The sequence below is a fragment of the Arachis hypogaea genome, chromosome 17, assembly GCF_003086295.3.
Source record: "Arachis hypogaea cultivar Tifrunner chromosome 17, arahy.Tifrunner.gnm2.J5K5, whole genome shotgun sequence".
In the NCBI taxonomy this organism is placed as follows: Eukaryota; Viridiplantae; Streptophyta; class Magnoliopsida; order Fabales; family Fabaceae; genus Arachis; species Arachis hypogaea.
Window position 1 is genome coordinate 3,484,525 of NC_092052.1, and position 27,833 is coordinate 3,512,357.

At 32.6% G+C, this 27,833-nt stretch overlaps 3 protein-coding genes across 3 annotated transcripts; 1 reads left to right on the forward strand and 2 right to left on the reverse strand.

Annotated features, from left to right (window-relative positions):
- Positions 1 to 1,456: 1,456 nt before the first annotated feature.
- On the reverse strand, positions 1,457 to 6,368 carry LOC112766960 (disease resistance protein At4g27190). Its single transcript, XM_025812849.3, has 3 exons — positions 5,865 to 6,368; positions 2,382 to 5,519; positions 1,457 to 2,199 (listed from the first exon to the last, which is right to left on the reverse strand). Exons 2-3 carry the CDS (start codon positions 5,502 to 5,504, stop codon positions 1,585 to 1,587), a joined length of 3,738 nt encoding a protein of 1,245 aa, XP_025668634.2. The 5' UTR covers positions 5,505 to 5,519; positions 5,865 to 6,368; the 3' UTR covers positions 1,457 to 1,584.
- Positions 6,369 to 6,538: 170 nt separating this feature from the next.
- Positions 6,539 to 9,947, reverse strand: LOC140180837 (UPF0481 protein At3g47200-like). Its single transcript, XM_072222181.1, has 2 exons — positions 8,072 to 9,947; positions 6,539 to 7,578 (listed from the first exon to the last, which is right to left on the reverse strand). Exon 1 carries the CDS (start codon positions 9,936 to 9,938, stop codon positions 8,691 to 8,693), a length of 1,248 nt encoding a protein of 415 aa, XP_072078282.1. The 5' UTR covers positions 9,939 to 9,947; the 3' UTR covers positions 6,539 to 7,578; positions 8,072 to 8,690.
- Positions 9,948 to 24,735: 14,788 nt separating this feature from the next.
- On the forward strand, positions 24,736 to 25,419 carry LOC112762603 (UPF0481 protein At3g47200-like). The gene has a single exon (XM_029294208.1). The coding sequence runs from the start codon at positions 24,736 to 24,738 to the stop codon at positions 25,417 to 25,419; it is 684 nt and encodes a 227-aa protein (XP_029150041.1).
- Positions 25,420 to 27,833: the final 2,414 nt, after the last annotated feature.

A 27,833-nucleotide genomic window follows, 5' to 3' on the forward strand; every position in this document is an offset into this window, starting at 1 on the left:
TAAAACTGACTCAATGTTGTCTTGTCGTTCGGGATCCGTTAACAGAATTGACGGCAGGACAAAATTGAGACGATTTTGAAACGTTAGGGACTTAAATAGGACGAAAACGTTGGGGACAAAAATAATACATAAAAATAAATTTTAATTTTATCCTTCAATAATATTAATTTTTTACTATACATAGTATTCAATTATTTTTTCATCACATCCAAGTTAATCATATTACTTTCATTTTAAATAAATTAATTTTTTTTATAATTTTACTCTTAAAGATTTTTAGTTATCATGAAATGTTTGTAGAATGACTAATATATAAACTTGTAGAAAAGAAAAAATAATATATATACAATAAAATATAAATTATACCTTTTGTCTCTAATGTATCGAAATTCTTTAAAATTATAAAAAAAATAAATTTATTTAAAATGAAAGTAATGTGATTAAGTGTAATTTATTTATATGTAATTAAAAAATAATTGAATACTATGTACAATAAAAAATTAATATTATTGAAAGATAAAATTAAATTAAAATTTATTTTTATGTATTATTTTTGTCCTTAACGTTTTTTAAGATCTTATAATTAAAATTCCTATAAGATCTTTTTATGTTTGGGTGAGCTTTTAAAAAAAGATCTTTTTTCAAGTTATCTTTTTTTAAAAGATCTTATAGAGAAGTAAAAGTAATTTTATGTTTGGATATCTCATGTAAAAAGGTCTTTTTATCAATCAATTATGTTTGGGTATAACAATATAAAAGTACTTTTTTGTTTATTTATTACATGAAAAACATCTTTTTTTTAAAGAAAAAAGATCTTTTAAAAAAAGATGTAAATTACAGCTTCTCAAAAAAGATCTTTTTTTGATTTTACTAGTGCTTTTACTTTTACTACTAGAAATTTGCCAAACACATTAAAAAATAAAAAAAGATCTTTTTTCATTGAAAAAAGATCTTTTTTTAACAAAATAATGGCGCCCAAACATGCACTAAGTCCCTAACAATTTAAAATCGTCTCAATTTTGTCCCGCCGTCAATTTTGTTAACGGATCCCTAACGGCAGGACAATATTGAGTCAATCTTGAAACGTTAGGGACTTAAATAAGACGATTGAAACGTTAGAGACAACTTTAGGACTTACCCCAAACGTTGGGGACAAAAACGATACTTTACTCTATAATATATATCAACAAGGAATATGGAAATATTATATAATAAGCTAGGTTTTACAACATATGAGAACATGAACATACGGTATGCTTCATTGTATACATATCATTAGTTTAATTTATTGTCTCCTTAGCAGTGTTTTAAAATAAATATTTGATGATATCAAAACAATGATTCATCATCAACTCTAATGAGAGCCAATGAGTTATAGCTCAAATGGCATAGTCTCCTCGTACTCAATTAAGAGGTTGCGAGTTCGAGTCTCTTATCTTTGATAAAAAAGAAAAAAGAAAAAAACTCTAATGAGATTACATTGCAATCAAACTCAAATAACAATGAAACATTGTTTACATTGCTTCATATAATGAAGGAATATTTATATCTCTCTACCTTTGTTCTATTCTGAAGAGCTAAAACTTAAGTTGCTTCAGAAATTGAAGTAAAATTTGGGCACTGATCTACCATGATCTTCACTGCTTTCAGTGGCTGTAATAGTTCAAATCCTATGCAAATGTCCACCAGACATGGTAGTTTGTTCAGTTTCATTTCTCTGAGATTTGGAAACACAATCTTGTCACTACTATTCCTGAAAACTTGTACAAGTTCAGCAGCATCTGAAATGTGCAGATAACTTAGTTGAGGAGGCATTCCAAGCATAGAAACAGAGAAAATGCTTTTTAATTTGTTGCAATTCTTGACAGTCAAGTTTCTCAACTTTGGGAAACACACTACTTTAGTATTGGATAGATCATGATGAAGTTCTTCATCCTCTGAAACAATCTCTTCCAGTTCATTGCAGCCTTGTATAACAAGCGATGTCAACTCGGGTAGGCTTCTCAGAATCGCAGCTGAGAAGATCGATTTCAATTTTGTGCAGCCGTCCACCTTTAAATATTGAAGATATTGAAGACTCAAAATCTGTCTGTTAGTAGGATCAGACCATATGAACCTCAATTCGGAGAAGCCTCGAAATTCGACTTGCTCTAATTCTGAGGCCAAATGTTTTCCCTGATCCTCCTCAAGGGAAACTCCCTGCAGTATTTGAGACATCTTAATTTAGTATATTTAACTAAGTCCCTATATTATACTTTAAACATTTCCATTTAAAAAGGTCTCTCTAATTAACAAAAATTTGTGATCAAGTATCTATGCTGTACCAAAAGTTTTCAGAAAATATAGCGATTTTTTTGTCTAGTTTAAGGGCCGGAATGTACCTTATTCAGATGCTGCTGTTTCATTGTTGATCTAACCAAAACATTGATACATGATGTGCTCAATTTTGGACAGTTAACACATCTTAGCTCCCTCAAACATGGCCACCAAGGCTGACTGTTTCCCCTGCATATCCGAATGAGATTCGCAAGGTTCTGGAGTTTGAGTGATTTCAAATTGGGAAGCTTGGTTTGGATCTCATTTTGATATTCATTGCCAAATATATATTTCAGCTCTGAAGCCTTAAAAATATCTATCTCCTGCAATTTCTCAAGGCCAACACAAAAGTTTGGGAGCACAAATTCTAACTTTGGACAATAATGAATGCAGAGTTTCTTCAAATTTGGGAGCATTGATTGTGAGTTGTTAAGAGCTTGAGATATGTCCTCATTACCATTATCTTCATCATTTGAAATTAGGCACCTTAGATCCTTGCAATCTGATATAGATAGCTCTTCTAATTGTTCTAGACTTTTGGCAGCAGACATAGAGAATAGTGCAACCGCTGCGCAGCTGATGGCAATAGTAGGCTGATAAAGTCCTCTGCCATCAATTTTAAGGATTTTAAGACTGCCCAATTTGCAGTTCGCAGGGAAAACGTTGCGCAACTGCTCACACTTCCTTATGTAGAGTTCTTCTAATTTCTCAAAGAAGCCAAGAGCATGCATAGGTGAACCATGGCAAAGTTCTTTCAAGTTTTCCATTTCCTCCAGCTCTAACTTGACTAAACCTGGCATCAATGCATCTAACTGAAAATAACCGCCAGAAGAAGATGTATCTATGATGCATTCTATCTCCGAACAAGAGCGAAGCCTGAGCTTAGTCAAATCATTCATGCTTCCGGCTGCTTTAACCAACTCTGGAGCAACATTCTTACATCCTCCGCGAAGGCGGTTCAAGTAAATATCCTCTGCTCTTTGCAGAAGATTCATCTTAGATGCACCAAATTTGGATATATCAAACTCTTTCAAGCTTAGAGCTCTCACACTAGAATTCTCATTGATGCCATGGCCATAAGTTTGTAATGGTCCAAGCTCTAATATATACCTCTGTAGATTCGAAGATATAACATCATCAAGAAAAGTTTGACAAGGAAACATGCATTTATCATCCTTCTGGAAGGAAGGTCCAGAAACATATAACTCTTCAAGCTGTTCACAATTTCCTATTGCTTCAGAATTATAGTTTTCTAGAACTGCACAACCTTGCAAATCCAGCAACTTCAATTTATTCAATCTCTCAATTTCCTTCGGAATTTGTTTGAAGCGACAAGCTCGCAAATCAAGAACCTCAAGCTTTGTAAGGTTCAATATGAAAGATATATCATCTAAATCCCATCCTCTCAAGCATAGAGTTTGCAGGTTAGTCAAGGATTGAGTTGAATGTGGCAATGATAACAAAGTCCTATAATCTTCACTGATAATTGCCATAACCTTGATCTCTTTAAGGCCTTCGAAAGATGCATTTGCTATATCCAAGGACATTCTAGAACTCAGCAATAGAAACTGAAGCTTTGGAGCAGTGACTTGAGCAGCAATCCGGTTCGTTTTCTTGTTCCATGATGATACTGCAAAATAATCATTGATGTCTCCATTTTCAACCAAGGTGTTTAGATCTTTAACAAGATTTACCAGAATCTTTTTGTTCTCTGATCTAGATGCTATCCACAAAGCAGTGTCGCGAACCATGTCATGCATCTTCACATGATCTGCTCTATTCACATTAGAAAAGTGTTCTTTGTTTTTGTCAGAGTGCATCAGCAGACAAGAGTTTACAAGTTTGTTAATACTAGCTCTCAACTGATTCCTTGCTGTGTCAATTGATTCAACTTCGCCACATATGCCTAATCCCACTCCATATCTGATCAAATCTTCAACAAAGATCTCATGATCTTCTGGAAACATACTACACATCAAGAACATTAACTCATCTCTTTTGCTTCTCAAATGATTGTAGCTTAATTCAATGCACGAGAAGGCATCTCTCACTCCATCTTCAACATCCATTGGCTTTGAATGTTTCAGACTGTATAATGCTGCCTTCCAGACCTCAATAGGCTTCTTTTTCAAGGAAGATCCCACTGCTTCGATTGCGATTGGTAACCCTTTACATTCCATAGCAACATTTGAGGCAACCTTTAATAGCTCAGATGGCGAATTGTCACCTATTCCTGAATACTTTTTGAAAAACATCCAAGCTTCCTCTTCTGACAAGAGATGTAAAGGAATCTCTCTTTGACAGTTCATCAAGGTGCAAACTCCACGCAGACGCGTAGTCAAGATGATCTTGCAGCTGCTTTGGTTACCCTCATCACAAGGAATTCCAATATCTTCAAGCTTAAGCTTAGCCCAAACATCATCCAAGATCACAAGAATTCTCTCTTTACTTTTCAGCCCCAAAGATATTCTTATTGCTCTTGATGCTTTATTTTCTTCAGAAAATTTCAGCCCCATCAATTCAGCAATTTCCTTCTGAATCTCTTTGATATCCGGAGTTTCTGATACAGTGGCAAGCACAACTCGGTCGAAAAGATTCATAGTCTTGGCCTCGTTACCAACTGCTTTCACCAGTATTGTCTTACCAGAACCTCCCATTCCGTAGAGTCCAATCAAATTGATACTATCATCTTGCAACGCCTCCAAAATTTGATCCAACGCTTTCTGTGTGGACTTGAAGTAAACAATGTTTCCAGGATATAAATACTCACTGCCTGGAATTGGAGCAGGGAAGGCAATAGTATCAAATTGACCATTTTTGTTCAGATTTATTAGAGACTCTATTTTCTGTTGCATTTTCTTGCACAGATTATATCTCTTCCCAATAGAACATTGTCCCTTGAAACAACTTCCATTAGTCTCTACTTCTGTTTCCAGATTCTCCACCTCTTCTACAAGCTTTTCGGCTTCATTGATCCACTTCAGAACAGAATCTTTGACTTGTTCTGTTTTATCAGTTGCTTCAACTCTTTTCTGCACACTACCTAGAGTTGAAATCAGCTTCTGCTTTTCTTTTTCAAGATTCTTAATGAATCTTCCAGCACGAAACAGATACTGTCCTTGACGTATCGCTAAATCCACCGCATATTCTGAGATCTTGGCTGCTATGGAGATGAAAATTTCAGCCATTTAAACAAAGGTAACCTGCCAAGAAAACCACATGTCAATAGCATCAAAGCAAAGAAGATTCTGTTATGAAAACCAGAAGGCAAAAAGTGGAAAAATTCTCTGAAAGCTATTTCCACCAATGATTTCCTCATCATCTTTAAAATTTATCAGATTCCATATTAATCAAATTCTTAAATACCAACTTCATCACCATAGATCTTACTTTTCCATTACTATTGAGTTGGTAACTATGTGGAATTAAAAAAAAAACAAAATAAAATGCTAAGACAGTAGAGTTCACAGCATAATCATTGCTTCAACAAAAAAAATAAACAAATATTAGACATGAAGAATATAGAGACATGTGGAATTTAAACTCACGGTAATTAAGATTCTGCAGGACTCAAAGTGTGATGATCCCTCAATAAATCTGGCCACCAGAAAGTGAAAGATTGTGTGGATGGATTTGCTTAGTGATTAAACCAAAACCATGCATACTGGGTGGAGATTAGGCATTGGAAACTGGAAAGTAAACTAATCAATCAGTACGCGCTTTTGGTTCATAAAAGTAAGATCAAAAGCAAAAGACTCTTTCAATTATTGAAGAGGAAGCATCCTTTGTAATAATCAATCGATTGACTTGACTTCATGAGTTGACCCAAATCACCAAACTTTACAAAATTTAGTAATGAACATAGCAAACGCTTGTCTCATGCAACAATACTAAAATAGATTTTATTTTATTTTCTCATCACCATTTCATTTGTAAAACTTATCTTCTCCAATTGATTTTTTCTTTTTGGAACACACATATGTGGAATGTTGAAGTCACTTCTTCAGGCTCAAATTCTTTAAAATTTTGAAGAGTTTAATTTAAAATTTCATGTTTTTTTTTTCTATGTTTTTTTTTTTTATAGATATTTTAAAAGAGAAGTATATTGTTGTACTTGTAGCAACTTGAATGAGAGCCACACAAGCCAAAGTAAACATTTTATTTTACTATCTATTTAGAATTTAGGATATAAGGTTTACTACTAATAATAGTACAGAACTCATCACCATGATATTTCTTTTATTAATTAAACTTGGAGAATAGAACTGACGCCGGGACGTCGCTTGGGCCACCAATCTTAGTGAGGTTAACAACCCCATTATGGTGAAAATAGTCAAGAACCCACATACGCATATTTATACTATTAGGGGAGGGAAAATTTTCATGACTCGAGCGGCGTGAGACTAACTCAAACTAGACTACTTTAATTAATGACACAAACATAAAGATACATACTCCTGTATCAAGAACATACTGTCTGATTAAGAATAAGAAGGAGCAATGCAATTCCAGCAATGAAAGTCGCTGTCTTCCATGGAGTGGTGAAATAATCGCGTCTCAGAGTTGCCATTTTAGTGTGCCAAGGATGCTTGTAGTAAGCATTCAAACCATGACAAATTTGGAGATAATTAGCATTATAATTTTCCATTAGAATATTTTTCCCAACATCACTGAATATCTTATTCACCGAACTGTCATTAACACTTATGGTACTCTCAATTATTCCAGCATTTATGAGGACATCCACATCCTTGTTTGAGTTGACAAGTTGAGCAAGGAAGTCAACGTAGTCAGTGAGGTAGTGATGACAAGGATAATGACACTGCTCCAAAGCTACAATATTCCTCAACCTAACTTCAGTCATATCATGCACTAAAATGTGTGGAATTTTAAGAACACCATGTTCAAATTCCAAGTCAATTATGCAGTCATAATTAGATTGATCTTCTCAGAATAACATGCACGGATCAGTGGTTCCAACTGTTGCACGCAACTCACCAAGTCGCTTAAACTTGCCTCTGATCTCTGAATGAAGTGTTGGCAGTAAACCTGTTTGTGGGATTCCATGGTTACCAGCCTGGAATTCCCGTGATGAAGAGGACCGATTGAAACAAGCCCTGGAGTGTATGCATCTTCGTTTGACCGGCGGATATGATGGGGCACCTTGTAGATGCAGCAGCTTTTGGTTGTAAACAAAGGTTGTGCCTTCTTCAGCATTGCTTCCAGCTCTTTAGCTACATGATTCTCCATATATCTATTCATCTGCAAATGATAAGGTTAGAAATGATAATACTTGATGAAAGCCATGCATGAACCTTTTCTCTACATGTTATGGACAAAATTAGCTAGCTATGTCTTTCACTTATTCAAGTTCAATTTCTATGTTTAGGAAGAAAAAATAAAAAAGAAAAAGAAACTTTTGATAACTAGTTAGAAAACTTAAGGCAGTGAAACAGAGGATTTTTGAGAATTTATCGTTGAGAAAAAGCTATCTTCTGTAATCGAATTTCTTCTTTAGCTGTTTTCAAACATTCCACTGTCACTCGAATTATTAACTCCGTATTAATATAATCAAATTCTTAAATACCGACCTCATCACAGTAGATCTTACTTTTCAGTAATATGAAAGATTAAAAAAAATAATACTGCTAAGAGAGTAGATTTCATAGCACAATTATTGTTGCAATAATAAATAAATATTAGACATGAAGAATATAGAGCTAAGTAAGAATGAGATATGTGGAATTTAACTCACAGTAAGATGTTGCAGCCTCAAAGTGTGATGATCCTTCGATAATAATTTCTAGTTACCACCAGGAAGTGAAAGATAGTGTGGCTGAAATTGCTTAGTGCTTAAACCAAAACAATGCATATTGGGTGGAAGCTAGCTAGGCACAAGAAAGGAAAGTAAAAGTAAGATCAAAAGCAACAGGCCTTTCCAATTATTGAAGAGGAAGCATCCTATGTAATATACTAATATTCAATAGGAAAAGTATATGTAGACAATAGTTTTTGTGAACAATGTAAATAATGGATTTAATAAATTAAAAACATATTACACTCTTAAAGTACCCATCTAAATCTTAATATTAGGATAACCATTCGCACACCTAGTAAATTGAACATCCGCTGTTCATGTTGTTCACCATTAGCAATAATACTAAAACTGGTTATATGTTGACAAAATGGAACCCAGTTAGAAGAATGGAAGAAACAATATCAATTCAAAAGTTCAAAATAGTAGTCACATACAAAGAACATAACATTGAAGCAACTATACCACTATATTATTAGCAGCACTTGCAGTAATCTACACCTTCTTAGTGAATTGTGAATGTCTACATTATTTAAACACATAAACCTCAAACCTACTACTACCAAACTTGGAGGACAGAACATACAGTTTGAATAACAGTGAGAATTAGCAGCATAATTCCAGCTATTGAAGCTGCTGTACTCCATGGAGAGGTGAAATAATCGCGCCTCAGAGTTGCCATTTTACTGTGCCATGGATGATTATAGTAAGCATTCAAATCATGGCAAATTCGGAGGTAATCAACATTAGTAGTTGCCACCAAACTGTTCTTCCCAACATGGCAGAATAGGTTAGCCACTTTACTTTCATAATTACCACCAAATATGCAATCAATTATTCCAGCTTTGATGAGGACACCAGCATCCTTGTTTGTTTTCATCAGGTGATTAAGAAAAACAACATAGTCAAGGATGTAGTGTTCTTTAGGATAATGACACTGCTCAAAAGCCACTATATTCCTTAACCAAATTTCAGTCCCATCACCCACTTTAATATGTGGAATTTTAAGAGTACCATGATCAAATTCCAGGTCTAGCATGCATGATGATTTATTTACTATGAACTTGACTCCTGCTTCAACTAATTCAGATGCACTGTGACCAAGAACTAACAGTTCAGGATTCCTTGAAGTTCTTGTATGAGATGGTAGCAAGATGAAGTATCTAATCAGATCAGTGAAGTGTGCTATACTGCTACTAGCTGGTGGTAATAACAATCCTTGTTTGTTGAACATTGAAAAATAAGTAACAGCAACCGACATAAATGAAGGGAATAGATCACCATCTAAGAGAGAAGCAAAAGCTAGATTGTATATCTTGTCAAAAACAAACAAAGGAATCTGATTCTCAAGTAATAATAAATCATGTATTACCCGAGTACCCATCCACGGTTTTGAAGAGATAGCATCATTTGTCATCCACTCATCTTTGAGGAAAAGTTCAATTATGAAACAACAGTCTATGAATATCACCTTCACCAATTCGTCTACTGTGAGGTTAATTTTCTCCAAGTAACATGCACGGATTTGTGGTTCTAACTGTTGCACACAACTCACCAAATCGGTTAAACTTGCATTCGATCTTTGAATAAAATGTTGACAATAAACCTGTTTGTGGCTTTCCATGGTTACCAGCCTGGAATTCCCGTGATGAAGAGGACCAATTGAAACAACCGTTGGAGTATATGCATCTTCGTTTAATTGCCGGATTTTATGGGGCACCTTGTAGATGCAGCAATTTTTGGTTGTAAACAAAGGTTGAGCGTTCTTCAACATTGCTTCAAGCTCTATAACTACATCATTCTCCATATAGAAGCATAATATGATGAGAACCACCAGAAAGAACGAAAGAAAGAAAGGTTAGAAATTATAATAATTGATGAAAGCCATGCATGAACCTTTAACTACTTGTTCAAGTTCAATTTCTATGTACAAAAAGAAAAAAAGAAGGTATAATTTGTATTATAGTGAAAACAATAAAATAGTACAATTTTCTCATATATATATATATATATATATATATATATATATATATATATATAACTGTCCGAATAATGACTTGGATTTCATCACCATAGATCTTGTCTTTCTAAGTTTCAAATGGTAACTCTATGAAAAGAAGTTGAAAACTGCTAAGACATTAGGTTTTTGGAAGAATACTAGAGGAATCAAATTAGTTATTAATTAGTTATTAATATTTAAAAATGTGAGTTAAAATTATGTTACTAAATTATTAAATTAAAAAAAATAGTTTAATGACTAAACAATGATGTTTAAAAACTAATAAATTTTGATGGCTTCTAATATCATAGCAAGATGTTGAAGGCTCAAACTGTGATAATCTCCTCTATAATTCCGCCACCAGAAAGTGAAGACAGTGATTAAGCTAGAATTATCTTGTTCATAACCAAAAGAATCTAAGCCTACAAATGGAGTAATTACCCAAATCAGTCCCTGACGATTTTAGAATCGGACATTTTAGTCCCCAAGAAAAATTAATACACAAATTAATCTCCAAATTTTTACTCCGGCAGACAAATCAGTCCCCGGTTCATTTTCCGGCAGAATAATTACCCAGATCAGTCCCCAAAGATTTTAAAAACGGATATTTTAGTCCCAAAAAAAAACTAATGTACAAATCAATCCCCAACATTTCTCTCTGTTAGACATAATAGTCTGCTGTCCAAAAATAAAATAAATAAAATTATTATTATTATTAATTATACAATAATATTGTACTATATGTTTTGTATTTTTTGGACAAAAATAATGATAAATTTATTCATTAAATTCTTATATATAGTCACTCAATAATAATAATAATAATAATAATAATAATAATAATAATAATAAAATTATTTGAGATTATTTTATAAAAAATTTTAAGTTAAAACTATTTGATATTTTTGTATTTAATATAATTAAAAGATGTCCTATGTAAAAAAAAATATATATGTTTGTATTAAAAAATATGTACTAAAAGAAAATATTTTAATTTGGATTTATATTAAATACATATTTTTTTAATACAAACATATTTTTTAAAATAGTACGTCTTTTGATTATATTAAATACAAAAATATCAAGTGATTTTAACCTTGAATTTCTTGTAAAATAATTTCTAATAATTTTATTGATTATTATTAATTAATTAATTAATTAATTACATAATAATATTATACCATAATTTTTTGTATTTTCTAGATAAAAATAATGATAAATTTATTCATTAGATTCTTATATATATATAGTCACTCAATAATAATAATAATAATAATAATAATAATAAAACTATTAGAGATGATTTTACAAGAAATTTAAAGTTAAAATTATTTGATATTTTTGTATTTAATATAATCAAAAGATGTACTATTTTAAAAAATATGTTTGTATTAAAAAAAATATGTATTTAATATAAATCCAAATTAAAATATTTTCTTTTAGTACATATTTTTTAATACAAACATATATTTTTTTTACATAGGACATCTTTTAATTATATTAAATACAAAAATATCAAATGATTTTAATCTTAAATTTCTTATAAAATAATCTCTAATAATTTTATTATTATTATTATTATTATTATTATTATTATTATTATTATTATTATTATTATTGAGTGATTATATATATATATATATATATATATATATATATATATAAGAATTTAATGAATAAATTTATCATTATTTTTGTCCAAAAAATACAAAAAATATAGTACAATATTATTGTGAAATTAATAATAATTATTTTATTTTATTTTATTTTTTGAATGGGAACTATTATGTCTAACAGAGAAAAACGTTGGAGATTAATTTGTACATTAGTTTTTCTTGGGGACTAAAATGTCCGTTTTAAAAATCTTTGAGGACTGATTTGGTTAATTATTCTGCCGAAAAATGAACTGGGAACTGATTTATCTGCCGGAGTAAAATCTTGGAGATTAATCTGTGTATTAATTTTTTTTGAGGACTAAAATGTCCAATTCTAAAATTCTCAGGGACTGATTCGGGTAATTACTCCCGACAAATGAGTATTAATAACAATGTAATGCTGATTGCTCCAAAGCCAGAATATTCCTCAGCCAAATTTCCGTCCATCTTCATATATATACTATAGTTGACTTCTTTTAGGGTATATACCTGCGTTGTGGGCGGATTTTGGATTATTAATTTATAGGGTTAACTTATATATAAATTTATTCAACTAAATAAAATTATCTATTAATTAAGAATGTCAATTTATTATAAATTTATTTTCCCATCAATTACTTATAAACACTTATTATAAGTGGATATGAAGAAATAATAAAAAAAATATAATATATTATAAAAAAATATGAGACGCAACCTAAGGAATAATAATTTATAATAATTTAACAGATGTAACAAAAACATGTTGACTATGTTGATTATGTTTATTTTTTTAAGTGAATTTTATCTAATATTTTTTTAAATAAAGAGTAAGTTATTAATTTCTTATAACATGTTTAATTATTATTGAACGAAATAAATTATATCATCATAGTTAATATTAACTCATAATTTAACTTGAATTTTGATAATTAAACTAATTAAATATAATAAAAAAATTTGTAAATTATAGGAATTACAAAAGATATTTTATTGTATAATTTTTTTATTTTTTTAAAACCACACATATATTAATTAGATCTAACAATACCAAAAAAAATAAAAAAATTAAAAAGAACAAATGAAAAGAAAAATAAAAAAGTCTAATCACAAATTTAAAATAAATAAAAAAAGTAAATAAGGTGTTAATCGAATAAAGGTGAATTCCATAGTTATTAATAGAATTGATATTGAATTGTATGATTTTGTAGATACGATTATACGAAGGTTTAAGTGGTTTTATTATAATTAATTAGTTTGATTGTCAAAATAAATTTAAATTAAATTAATAGTTAATATTAATCATCATCTTAATGACATAATTCATTTCATTCTATAACTATTAGATTTATTATAGATGGTAATTTATTCTTTATTTCAAAAAAGATAGAGTAAAAATTACCTTATTTTAATATATTGGCTCTTATTTATATCATGTTATAATATGCTCTCTCTTTATAAGTACTCTTTTTTTTTTCTTATTTTTAAGTGAATAATCATAAAAAAATATTTTGTTCTAGCTTCTTATATGCACAAAACTGATATTGTATAATTAATTTTATCTAATATATTTATTTAATCTCATGTCAATTATTGTTATTTAAGCTAATATTTTTATTATATATCTCGAAGCAAGATTCTATCTAAAAAAAACATTTTCCATCATCTTCATATATACTAGCTGACTTCTTTTATTCTAGTCAGTTATATCTAATAGTGGTAATATTTATCTATTTATGAATAGAAAATTATTAATTGTTATTCAAGAGAAGAGATTGTCCAAAACAAAAGAAAAAAAGAAAATAATTATAGGAATACCAAACGATTTAGGAATCAATTTGATTATTAATTATGATACAATAATATTTACCTAATAGAATCCAACGTCAGAAACAACGCAATAGCAATCGGTAGTGTTTTCTTTTTTAATTAATTAAATCTTCTTAATATTATTATTATATATTAAAAGTATGCTAGACATACAAACCTTTTTGACTTACAAGTCTTACAAGTTGGCACAAGCCCAACAAAATATACGCGCATTACACTCTCACATTCGAGAGTAAATACATGCACCTTACTCAACCGTTTCCTGTTTCCAAAGAGCGCTACTCACCATTATGAACGACTATTCTTCTTTTTCCTCGATGAAAACCACAACTGTCATTTTTCTTCGTGTTTCTCCTCCTCCTCCTCTTCTTCATTCTTCTCCTCCTTCTTCTTTGTGTTTCTCCTCCTTTTTCTTCGCGTGTTTCATCTTCATCGTCGTATTTCTCCTCATTCTTCTTTTGATTTTGCAACATTATGTATTTTTTTCCTTCTTTGTTTGATTTTTTCCTCCCAAAAAGAATTATGAGAATATAAAGTAAGAAGATGAAGAAGAAGAAGAAGAAGCGGCAGAAGATGAGGAGGAGGAAGAGGAAGAGTTTTGAATTATGCAGAACTTATTAGAATAAAAATACATCCAAATATCTTTGTTTTACACCCAAATATATTCGTTTTACACCTAAATTTGCTGCAAATAAAGAAATGAGTTATGCTATGTGTACACTAAAATCAGCCACCAAAGTTAGTCACCAGTATAAAATACATACTGGAATACAAATATACATTGAAAATAAATTAAAACACACATGTATTTATACACAAATACATTGGTGGCTGATTTTAATGGCTGATTTTAGTGTACAAATAGCATTTTTGTACAGAAAAATGTTTCCTCTAATGCTGCATTTTCTTCTTCTTCTTTTCCTTATTTTTTAATTTCTTTTAATTAAATGAATGTAAGTTCATCCTCTTTCAAGTAATTTTGCAGCATTATGTATTTTTTCTTCTTCATTGCTTGATTTTTTTTGTTTTTATTCTTGTTAAGAGAGTAAAACAAGAAGAAACTTGAGAAGGTAAAATAAAAAGGAAAAGATGAATAAGAAAAAAAGAAGAAGAAGATGGTGATGATAATGAAAAAAAAAAAAAGAAGAAGCAGCAGAAGATGAGGAGGATGAAGAGGAAGAGTTCTGAATTATGCAGAACTTATCAGAATAAAAATACACCAAAATATCTTTGTTTTACACCCAAATTTGCTGCAAATACAACAAATGAGTTATGTTACGTGTACACTAAAATCAACCACCAAAGTCAGTCACCAGTATAAAATACATACTAGAATACAAATATACATTGATTCTTAATTTCGTTTCCCTTCTTATTTGTGCTCCGAACTCTTGTAGAAAAACCTACAACTTTCGAATAATCCTTGTAGAATTTTGCAATATCTTCAAGGGTGTTAAAAGTCATCCCAACCTTAGGAACAAACTTGTAATAGGCAGAAAAAAATAAATAAATAGATAAGCCGGTGGGACCCACTCCTAGATTTTATTTTCTTCTTTCTCTAACCCTAGCCACACTCTCTCACTCACCTCCCACCGCCGCACACACTCTCACTCGCCTCACACTCCCTTTCCCACAGCACACACACCTAGACTCCACGGAAAAAGAAAGAAAGAAAAGGGAAAGAGAGAATAAGGGAGACCGCAAGAAGCGAAGGGAGGAAGGAGGGAGCTGTCCACACCAAGCCACCACGTGAGGAGAGAGAGAGCCACGCCTCGTCACTGCCAGCCTGGAGCTCGCCATTCGTGTCCCGTCACGTCGCCGCCAGCTGCGTCCAACTCGCTGCCGTCGCGTCGCCATCAGAGGCCAGAACCGAGAGATGCATCCGAGAGAGGGGACGAGCGCGAGAGACGAGACGAGAAAGGACAGCTGCCGCGCCTTGTCTCCGTCACTGCTGAGCTTCAACTGCCGCCTTGCCAAGTCGCCGTCGCCATTGTTGAGAGAGAAGAGAGAGCTCGAAGAGAGAGAAACAGAACGTGCGAGAGGAGCCATCGTGAATGGAGGGCTGTTTCGTCACCGGTCGCCGTTCGGTGAACCTTGGTTGCTAATGGGGCTGTTGGTGCCGCTGGAGCTGAACCGTTCCTGACAATAACCCAAACTATCGCAACTCCACCTTGTCGTTGCCCTAATCCAAATTTTGTGCTCATTCATTCCATTCTACGTCAATCCTCCAATTTTGACACTCCGGATTTGGTATCTTCGGTCCCTTGGGACCAAGTTGTGAGTAGACTTTACATTTATAATTGTTTGATTATGCATCTATAATTATTTTGACATATATCTATTATGATCTTTGAATTATACTCATTACATTTGTTTAGAACGGTTTTAAATTGATTAGAATAATTGATTTATTAAAATTGAATAATTCATTTTTATGAAGTTTATACTTTCGAAACTATACATGACCATATATATTTTTTTATGAAGTTTTGCATTATTTTAAATTGTTTGAATTTACTTGAATATCTGTTTTTGAAGCATTGAAGTATTTGTTGGTATTCACTTAGTTTAAAGATTGTGAAATATATTTGAAATGAGTTATGATTGAAAAACTATGATTGGAAAGGATTCTGATGAGAAAGTATAATATGATTTGATTTGATTCGATACCTTATATATTTGAAAGATCAAAGATTTGTTGTGTTTAAAATTATATGTTTTGAATTGGTTTGGAAGGCTCGTATTAGAAAACCGTAGTTAACGGCGGTTATGACGTTAACTTAGATGCATCTAACTCAGACCCCAGCTAGCAGGGGTGTTGCTAGCCTAACGTGTAGGCCACACGTTAGATCTGTTATTCTGTTAGGACACACGAGAGGAAAGGGCTACCCATTGAGGTGGAGCCGCCCAAGTGTGGACTTTTGATTTGATTTCTGTATGAGAACTCCCTTATTGATTCACTTATTATTATCAATTATTATTTTCTAATTAAAATTATTTTAATATGATGTTTATATGGTCTCATGTCGATTATAGATGTATTGTCTAGTCACTGAGTTGTAAAATTCACCCCATTTTTTCTAAAAACATTTTTCAGGAACAATTACTTGTCTATGTGAGACTCTCTATTCAAGATGTAACGATCTGCAATGAGTACTTATTCGTTGATGAATTCTTAGATGTATATATGCTCCATATAACACAGGCAGGGTCCAACCATTCTTAATTATTTTAATTTTTGTTAAAAATGTATAACTATTTATTTTAGAACTTGTAAAATATTTGTAACTTTCTTATTCAATTTATATTTGAGTATATAAGGCTTGCTATAGGATTATTTTCCTGAGCGCCGGTCATGGCTCATTTTGGGCTGTGACAAATTGGTATCAGAGCTTAGGTTTAATCTGTGTAATATGGAGCAAGTGTCCTATGGTAGAATCACAATTGTATAAGTAGAAGCACCCCTATTTATACAAATTGTGGCACTATCAAAGGCCTGTAGGAATGTCATCTTTGTCCTTTATGTCGTTGTTGTCTTCTGGTTGTTGTTATCCTGCGACTTCTGCCGCTTCTTGCCACTCTTTTCCTCTTCTTTGTATCCATCCTTGAGTTATCCTTTGGCAACTTTTCTTGAACTTGCTTTTTCAATGATTTCAGTTTTGGTTCCCGTTTGCGACTCTTTTATCTTTTAGTTAGTTCTACTCTTCCTCACTTTTGTGAATATTTGCTTTAATCTTCTCTATGACAAAACTGGGCTGTGACAAAACTGGTCATTAATACCACAGAAGGGTTGTAAAATACACCCAAAATACACCATATTAAAATAAGCACAAAGTATAGAATGCAAATACAACTATAAAACCATCATAAAAAATAACAAAAACCAGATTCATGAATCATAACTAAACAGAAACTAAAATTGATGGTTCTCAGTGGCTAAGAGAATGGGGGGTTGAATCTTAGCCCTTTTTTCTTAGTAACACTTGCTGGCCTTTTGAAATAACTTAAGGAGACTTTTTGCTTTTTGTCTCGTACCTAGCCATGAGAAATTTTCTTTTTATCTCGTAACCAGGTAAGAGATATTTTTCAGTTTTATCTCCTATGCAGCAGAAATAGAAATGGAGTAGAGGAGAGAGAGAGAATCACACCACGAAGTATCCTGGTTCAGCTGCCAAGTGCAATGCAGCCTACATCCAGTCTCCATCACAACAATGATGAAATTTCACTATAATCATCATGATTACATACACCAATTCTCCCGAGGAACTACCCTTCTTATCTGGGACAAGTCCAGAATCTATCCCTAATCCTGAACTTGACTTGGTCACCTACCAAGCTTTCAACTGCTAAATGCTAACCCAACTTGCAAGGAGATTCTCATAGAATCATGAAACACAACACAGATGTACAAAGGACCTCTAGGACATCTATGGCTTTTTCTTTTAATTTTGTATACTCTGCCTTTTTTCACTCTATGGCTTTTTCATACAAACCTCACTGTTTGTCTTTTTCCATGAGACTCAAGACAGACAAAACTAAACAGAAAAATACAACATGAAACACATTGAAGGAGAGGAACTTCTGTTAACTTGGGTAGCTATGAGAACTCTGTGCTTTTTGCTCTTTTCTCCTTGCTTCAAGCCCTGACTGTTCTCCCTTATTTATAGAAGGGGAAGCCTCTAAGGTTGAAACTCTTGAACCGAGCTAAACTTCTTCTTCTTCAAGCAAAAACCGGTTCGGCCAGAGAGAGAGGAGAGGAAACCGAATGTAAAACCCAACATGCAATTACCTCTGTGTCATCCCTTCTCACCAATCTTCATCAATTCGGGCCTTCCATCTTGACTTGCTCCCCAAGAAGGATTCCTGACCCTTGATGAGTCCTTGATGCTTGCAGCTCCTCCTGCTCTTATCTTTTGCCTCTTCCTCCACGTAGCTACAGTAGCTACCTCCTGTGGTGGTTGATCAAAAGTAGAGACGAGCCATGCTTCCAAGGGATCTTCTTCCTCTGACCGAGTTGGATTTCTTCCATTTTTGGGTATGGAGAGCTTGAGATTACTTCACCACATCTTACATTTTGTGGTAAAGATCTTAGCCACACCATACTGTAGATTTTCTTTTTCTTACCGCCATCATCACAATGGCTTCATGCTTGAGCCTAGCTTCACTGCTACAGTGCCATATCTCTGATAGCTTGCTATTTCTTCTTCTCTATGACATGACCGAAAGTGATGAGAGAAATGAGAGAGAAGAGAGAAAACTTTCAATATGATTTGATCAAAAGAATTAAATTGAATTAATTTCCACTTCCCTTTTGTTTAATAGCGTGTGTCATTAATGATGACAATCAAATCAATTGCTATTTCTCTCTCATGGTTCCAATGCAATTAAAGCAAGTTGAATAAATTTGAAATCCATCCAAAAAGAGAGTGAGGTAATCGAATTAAGCATGCAACCTTTGCTTTCTCTCTTTTTCAATTTCGGACCACACCCTTATTGGTCTAGCAAAGAATTTAATTTGGGCTTGTTAAACAAAATCTGGCCCAACTTTCACAATAATAATTCAGCCACATATTTAAAATATTTTCTTGCACAAGACTGATTATATTGGGCTTGTTTACCAAAATTTTGGCCCAATTATCACATCACTAATTCAGCCAGTTTATTTAAACATTAAGGCTGAAAATTCACTTCATGTTGGGCTTGTTATTTTCGGCCCAAAACAAAATTTGCACACAAAATTATTAATCATTATATGTGAATTTAAAATTTAAATTAATAATTTTGCAATTAATTATTTTAATAATGTTTGATCATCATCAAATTAATTTGAAGTTTTCCAAACTCATCAAAAATAATTCAACTAAAAGAATAAGACAATTCACCCTCCGTCAGATGAAAAGTCATAAACTGTAAATACACCCAAACTTTTCTAAAATACACCCAAATATTCCTAATCTACACCCGAACGTCTGATATAAAATGAACAAAATTATATCAATTCTAATAAAAATTAGTACATTAGATTCAATTCAAACAAGAAAGAATTAACAGCAAATTTCGCAGGCAATGTTCACGCATTAGCTACACAATAAAAAACTACTAACTGTATTCAAATTCAGATTCAATTACTAACTAAAACTAAATCACACCTCAAGAATTTCATTGGATTCAGTTTCAAAATTCACTTCACTCTGTTTCATCTGACAATCTGAAGTTGAATCATCTATTATCTTCAAAAACGATTTCAGAGCTTGATGTCAAAAAATAATGGAAATCAAGAATAACAAAGAAAGAAAACAGAGAGAGAAAAGCACGTAAATGAAGAAAGAGAAAGCAGAGAGAAACGCACGTAAATGACGAAGGAAAAGGCAGAGAGAAACTCACGAAAGAGATCGAAGAGAGAAGGCAAGAAATTCGAAAAAGAAAACGAAATCTTTTCAAAAAAAGAAGTTATATATTCGCGCGTTGATTGAGTTAAAAATCTGTTAGAAGCGCGTGGAACATATGTACATAACAAACGTGTTTGAGCGTAATATTAATTAGAGGACTTGTAAGACTTGTATAGCAAAATCACTTGTACGTAGAGATTAATCCTTTTGTTAAATGGAGTGCAGTTAGAGCGTAAAAGATTTCACTAATTAATATGCAAATGGTGGTGTAGAAAGTAATAAATTCCATAAAAATGATGTAATTTCATAATTTATTGAGTTAATATTGCATGTACTTATGAAAATAGATTTGCTTTCTACAATTTGCTTCCGGCATTTTTTACAAGTTGTCCCTAGTGAATTTCTTTTTTAAAAAATTTAAATATTAAAAAGACAATTTGTCCCTAGCTAATTACATTTTAATTTTTCTTTTAAAAATACAATTCCCTCTCACAAAATTAATTTTTGATCCCAATGGATTGTTTTGTTAGAATTAAAGCGTTTTGTTTTACTCGTTATGTTGTGTACTTTCACACTTTTACTTCAATCCAAAAATGAACTTGAACAATCTTCACTGCAAATTTATTCTTGGACCACCAAAATATAATGGAATACCTTGAATAAAGAATTGGTACGTATGCAAAAACTAAATTAAAGAACAAATTCTTTACTTCTCTATATGGCAGTATTCACTTTGTCATGCCTCACATTTTTCTTTTTGTCATTTCTATATATTTTACCATTTTCTTTCACTCCTTCGCTAGCTAAATTCGGCATCTACATAATCATTTAGAAGTGATATTTCAAATAATTTTCATCATCCAAGTTGAATCTGGTGGGTGCTACTCTAGGGTTTGCACATACATATCATCCACATTGAATTGGACACAGTTTTGGACAATAATATCATTATTACTGCTCTCTTAGCTTGTCTATTCCAACGTATACCAGGTAAACGAGTGCACAAATTTATATTGTGTATTACAAATTTCCTTCATTCTTGTCCAACATAAATGTCATAAGCTGCACATGCATAAGATACACATGCTGCTAATTACATCAATTTTTTTTCTTCTGAAGATGGAAACTTAACTAAGATAAAGATTTAGCTAGCTGGCAAGCCAATAAGTTAAACAAAATTGCTATATTAGCCATTTTAATGTATATTTTATATTTTAAAAGATATTTTATACTTATAACAAATTTTAATGATATCTAACATAATTATAAATTAAAACATACGTAAAAAAGCCATTGGCTAAATAATTTGGTTATAGAGTAAAAAGAGGTGTTTTGGCTGAAAATGGGAGAACTTAGTGTATTTACATATGGATAGACGTTAGTGTTAGTGTTAGTGTTAGTGTTAGGGCACTGGTTATCGGAGTGGAGGGTGTTCCCTACATGTAGGTAGGCCTGCAACTAACACACCCCCGTGTGATGCTGCTACAGTTTTGGAACCCAGCAACAACCTGCACTGCTTCACGGGTTCCACAACAACACACCCCCTGCGTGTTGACTGTTCTCTATCTCGTCGCCACGTCAACACGCCCCGTGTGTGTTGACGGGGAGCTGCCACGCCGCCAAACTTGCTCAGCCATTACGCTCCCAGCGTGTTGAATCTGACACCATCCTCGGCCAAACACCTCCTTCACCCATATTCGGCCAATACACCAACAAAAGTTCCATAAAAAAAATAATTTCTGAAAGCGATCTTCACCAGATTATTTTGTGGGAGTAATTTCATGTTTTTATTATTTTCGCTTTTTCAAAAAAGACATATTGAAAAATAAATTTGGTAATATATATTTATGCACAAATAAGAGTTTACAACTATCATCACCTTGATATGTATATATATATATTATTATAGATATGGAAAATGAGGATCATGTAGCTATAGAGTTTGAAGCTATGCTGGAGAAGGCACACCCTCTGTTTTCAAACAAAAGCTGCTGCATTCTTGTACCCCACGATATCCGGCAAACCAATGAAGATGCATACACCCCCATGGTTGTTTCTGTTGGCCCTCTTCATCATCGAAATCCAAGGGTTTTAAGCATGGAAAGCCACAAGCAGGTTTATTACAGACATTTCATTAAAAGATCCAAGGCAAGTTTGACCGATCTGATGAGTTGTGTAAGAGAGTTGGAACCACAAATCCGTGCATGTTACTATGAGAACATCGATTTTGTTGGGAATAAGACACCATTCCCCCTTGAGAAAACACTTTTGACAGAGAAATAAAATAGACACAATCACAACACAAGAATTTAACGTGAAAACTCCAATTACCGGAGAAAACCACGGCCGTTGTCAAATGACAACCAGAGAATATCACTATGTGAAAATTATTACAACACATAGACTTTTTTCTCTCTAACACCGGTACCCCAGTACACCCACACTCTCTCAAAGCAAATATCTAACTACACCTCACAACACTCTCTAATCAAAGAGTACAGAGAAAAAGAAAAATCAGATACAAGCTTAAAGTGTTTTCGACTGGTACAAAAACAAATGGAGAACTTAGCCTCATATTTATAGCCTAGGCCACCCACTCCATTTGCTATCCTAAGCAATGTGGGACTAATTCAATCAAATCCTAACAATCTCCACCTTGATTGAAATAGTCACAAATCTTCAGCTTCCATTGTCAACACCGATAATTCTTTGCTGCCATTGTTTATACCGACAATCATAGTTCAGAGAACTATCATACTCCACCATGAAAGTATACTCACTTGGAATTAGACCACTCCAAGCATTTCACCTTGGTACAGATCGAAACCTTGCTGAAAATTCATGGTGCAACTTCCAAATTGGCTTTTCCTGGAAGTTCTTCAGTCATCGACCTAACTCCGCCACACACCTTGCATCTCAACGCCAACCAATGCCCGTGTGCAATTGTGGACCCGATTGCCACAACTTATCCTTATCCATGGCAGTGCGGTAATACCATGAGGATACTTCTTGTCTTCTAGAGAACATCATCTTCTCTCATAGAGAGAGCAATATTGCAAGTATCAGATTGAGAGTCTTTTTCTGAAACCGCATTACCTGGACAATTTCTCTTTACATGCTCAGGCTTTCCACATTTCCAGCATGTTACACTCCTTCCACGATTTCCTTTTCCATAATTGTCACTTCTAGCTACAAGCGCCAAATCTGATGAAGTGCTACCCTCATTTTTCATTCTTCTTTCTTCAGCAATGAGCTTACTGGCAACTTCTTCAAAATTCAGAGTTTTCTTCCCATACATTAAAATAGGTTTGATATACTCATAGGAAGAGGGAAGAGACAATATGAACCTCAGTGCCTTATCTTCATCATCAATTTTCACTCCAATTGCCTCTAATTCAGAGACAATACCATTGATAACACTAAGATGGTTGGAGATTTTCACATTGTGATCCATGCGTAGATTATGGAACTGCTCCTTCAATAACAACCGATTTGAGATGCCCTTTGCCTGATACAACCCTTCGAGTTTATCCCAAAGTTCCTTGGCTGTTTTCATTCCTTGCACATTTGCAAGAACATTCTTAGCCAAACACAGGCGAATAGCACTTGTAGCTCTCAAATCTAGTTCCTCCCATTCTTCATCCTTCATACCAGAGATCTTCTCCTTCAATGCCTTGTGCAAACCTGATTGTATCAACACATCCTTGACTTGTATTTGCCACAAGTCAAAATTGATTCTTCCATCAAATTTCTCTATTTCAAGCTTCACAGCACTTGAATATCCTGACATTGTTGCAACCGTATACTGGAATAGTATAACTCAACTGTAGACCGTGCACTAGGAAGGGTCCCCAGGAAAGAGAGGTGGGTCACAATGGACACACTTAAATACCAAGTCTTTCCTTAGCCAGAACCTATCCAAACTGCACTCTCACAGTGTCACACTGCCTTCCAGCAACAACAACAGCAACCAAAGATCAACCTCAAGCCACAGGACAAAATTCTTTTCTGATGTGGAAGGTCAGACTAGGCTGCAACCACAGAGCATACTAAGAATAAATCCCACCGAACCGAAGCTCTGATACCACTTGTTGGGAATAAGACACCATTCTCCCTTGAGAAAACACCGTTGACAGAGAAATAAAATAGACACAATCACAACACAAGAATTTAACGTGGAAACTCCAATTACCGGAGAAAAACCACGGCCGTTGTCAAATGACAACCAGAGAATATCACTATGTGAAAATTGTTACAACACATAGACTTCTTTCTCTCTAACACCGGCACCCCAGTACACCCACACTCTCTCAAAGCAAATATCTAACTACACCTCACAACACTCTCTAATCAAAGAGTACAGAGGAAAAGAAAAATCAGATACAAGCTTAAAGTGTTTTCGACTGGTGTAAAAACAAATGGAGAACTTAGCCTCATATTTATAGCTTAGGCCACCCACTCCATTTGCTATCATAAGCAATGTGGGACTAATTCAATCAAATCCTAACAGATCTCACAGTAGATGAATTCGTGAAGTTGATATTGGTAGATTGTGGTTTCGTATTTGAGCTTTTCCTCCGATATGATGAGGGGACGACGGAGGATGATGTTATCTTCTCAAAATCATGGCTGCAGCTTCGGCTATCCTATGATTTGTTGTTACTCGAGAATCAACTTCCTCTTTTTGTTTTCGTGAAGCTATACAATCTTGCTTTTGCTTCTTCCGATGGTGACGATGAATTCCCTTCGTTTATGGATCTTTCTTACAGTTATTTCTCAGCTGAAAATAATGTCAATGACCAAATAGTGCACTTCACTGATTTGTGTAGATACTGCATTTTAAAACAACAACGACCTTGTGAAAGAAAACATAAACACTTAGTTCTTGGTCACAGTGCATCTGAGTTACTTGAAGCAGGACTGAAGTTTCAAGTAGTAAATAAATCAAGTCCTATTGACATACTAGACTTGAAATTTGAACATGGTGTTCTTACAATCCCGCATATTACTGTAGATGATTTCACTGAAGTTTGGTTGAGGAATATTGTGGCTTTGGAACAGTGTCACTATCCTGATGAACACTACATCACTGACTATGTTAACTTCCTCAAACAACTTGTCAACTCAAACAGGGATGCGGATGTCCTCATCAAAGCTGGAATAATTCAGAGTGATGTAAGTGGTAGTGACATTTCAGTGGCTAAGCTATTTAGAGACGTTGATAAACATATTCTATTGGAAAATTATAATGTTAATTATCTCCAAATTTGTGATGATTTGAATGCTTATTATAAACATCCTTGCAACACTAAAATGGCAACCCTGAGACGCGATTATTTCCCCACTCCATGGAAGACAGCAGCTTCTATTGCTGGAATTATATTGCTCCTCCTTTCTGTTATTCAGACCGTATGTTCTATTCTCCAAGTTAAATAAGTAGTAGCCACAAAAAAAGGCAGGCTATTCATGAGCTTCTGAAGGTGGTTGATTCAATAATCTACTTAGAATTGAGGTGTCTTAGTTAATAGAGGAATGCTAGGGGGCAACAATTTTGGTGATTTGTAACTATCAATTGGTCATCAATAGTGTTTTTAATGGTGTGAGATTAGATTTAATGGTGGAAGATCACTCACTTTTATTTTGATGGTTAAGTGCTGGCAAAAAAATACAAAAGTTGCTGGCCTCTAGATTTTTCCTAGTTAATATATTATTGCCAAGACTCCATGGCATATTTTAATTTCTATTCTTTCATTAATTTAATTAACAGTGTATAATATATGTGACAACTCTTTTAATCTGAGCTTTGTAAATTGTAATTGATATATATTATTGTTGCGTTCCATATTGTCAATAATATATAATAATAACATTAAGAAGATTTAACTAGAAAAAAAAAAAACACTACCAAAGTGATTAGAGAAACAAATAAGGTGAAAAAAAAACACTACCAACAAATAAACATGCACTCATATAGAGTAGAGATAGGAAACATAAATAAAACAACAAAAAGAGAAATGGTCATTATATTTGCTTTATTTTTACTACGACTTAATAATAAATTGTTTACACCAAGAATTTTCAACTTTTGATTTTATCATAAAAAAGAAAAAAATTCCATGAGACCAAATCATGCTAAAATTTTATTATTATTTTTTCTCAAATTAAACATATCAGAATAAATTAATAATTTAATTAATTTCTTCTGCCTTTCAAATTTTAACTGAATTTTTCTGAAGTTGTAAAAATCAAATAAGTACTTAGTAACAGAGTTCGTCAGCTTCAACAGTTTTCTTGGTTAGTATATAGTATTTTAGAATAGTTGGAGCCTTAATCTAACAATTGAGATTAAATATTTTATTTCATTTTGTTAAAGAGAATTATATATCATTAGATATTTGTGTAAAACTATTTGGTGAAATTGTGTTGTGTACTCTCACAATAGTGCTTTTTTATTTCCATCCCAAAATGAGTTCCAACAATCTTCATGCAAATTTATCCGATCCTTGGACCACCAAAATGCAAGGGAATAGCTTGAATAAACTAAATTAAAGAACTAATTCTTTACTTCAATTCTATATGGTATGTAGTACAGTATTCTCTTTTTCATGCCAGCCTCTCGTTTTATTTATTTATTTATTTATTTATTTTTGTCATTTAAGTACCATATTTTCATCATCCGCATTGAATTGCACATTGATATCATTAGTTCATTACCGCGCGCTCCTTTGTATATTTCAACATACGAGGTAAACAATACGATGGAAATACGTGTTTTTCTCTAATTTAATATCTAATAGCTACTAGTTAGCCTCCCACGTTCTATATTGACTTGTTTTTAAATAGTTCTCGGATATATTCTTTGATTATTTTTCAATATGATATTTAGACACAAAATTTCATTTAAATTAATAATTTGATGCTTTTAATAAGGATATATCAAATTCTATCACGTGGAGTGATTTTTCTATTCTTTTAAAATATATTAATAAGTGTATTGATTTTGTTTTCCAAATTGTGCTCCGTTAGTCGTGAGTCATAGTTTTATTTTATTTTATTTTTTTTTGTTAACATACACTTCTAAAAAGCGTGCAAAATCTAAAATTAAATATAATTCATATGTGCATTTTTTTTTTATTAATTTGTGTGTAAATTTTATGTAAGATAAATACATATTAATCTAATGAGAATGTTAAAAGGTCAATATTTTTTAGCCAACAAATTATAACTTAAATGACATAGTTTTTCCATATTCATTTAGAGGTTGTAGGTTCGAATCTTCCTATCTTTGATAAAAAAAAATCAATATTTTAAGTATAAAAAAGTTGTATTTGAATACAAGATGAAAATAAATTAAATAAAAAAAAGTTGAGAAGAAAAGATTTTTAAATTTGTTTTCATTCTTATCCAATATATATATGTCACAAGTGTACCAACACAATGTTTACTTCTGATGAACTGAGAAATTAAACTTGAATAACAAGTTCAAGATTTAGCTAGCCAATTTTATAATAAAATCTTCACGCATGCATGGTTTTTATGAATATTATTGCCTATTCATATAAAGATAATTTTATATAAAAATAATAATTAATAATTATTAGATAATTTAATATATTTAATTATTATCTTTACATAAAATATTACTTATATATTAAATAAAAAATATTATAAAGCCATCAAAATTTATTATTTTTTGTTATCACTTAATTATCGATTTAATTTCTATAGTCTAATTTTTTTAGTCTAGTAATCAAATAATATAATTTATCCCATACGTTGAACATTAACGATTAAATAATGAATAAAAATAATAAATTATGATAATCTCGTAACATTTTTCTTCAATCATT

Excerpts from the sequence above, each read along its gene's own strand:
- LOC112766960 (XM_025812849.3), bottom strand. The coding sequence starts at position 5,504 with ATGGCTGAAATTTTCATCTCCATAGCAGCCAAGATCTCAGAATATGCG. Across the intron at positions 2,200-2,381 it reads AACAGCAGCATCTGAATAAG|GGAGTTTCCCTTGAGGAGGA; the intron begins GTACATTCCGGC and ends CAAATACTGCAG.
- LOC140180837 (XM_072222181.1), bottom strand. The coding sequence starts at position 9,938 with ATGGAGAATGATGTAGTTATAGAGCTTGAAGCAATGTTGAAGAACGCT.
- LOC112762603 (XM_029294208.1), top strand. The coding sequence starts at position 24,736 with ATGGATCTTTCTTACAGTTATTTCTCAGCTGAAAATAATGTCAATGAC.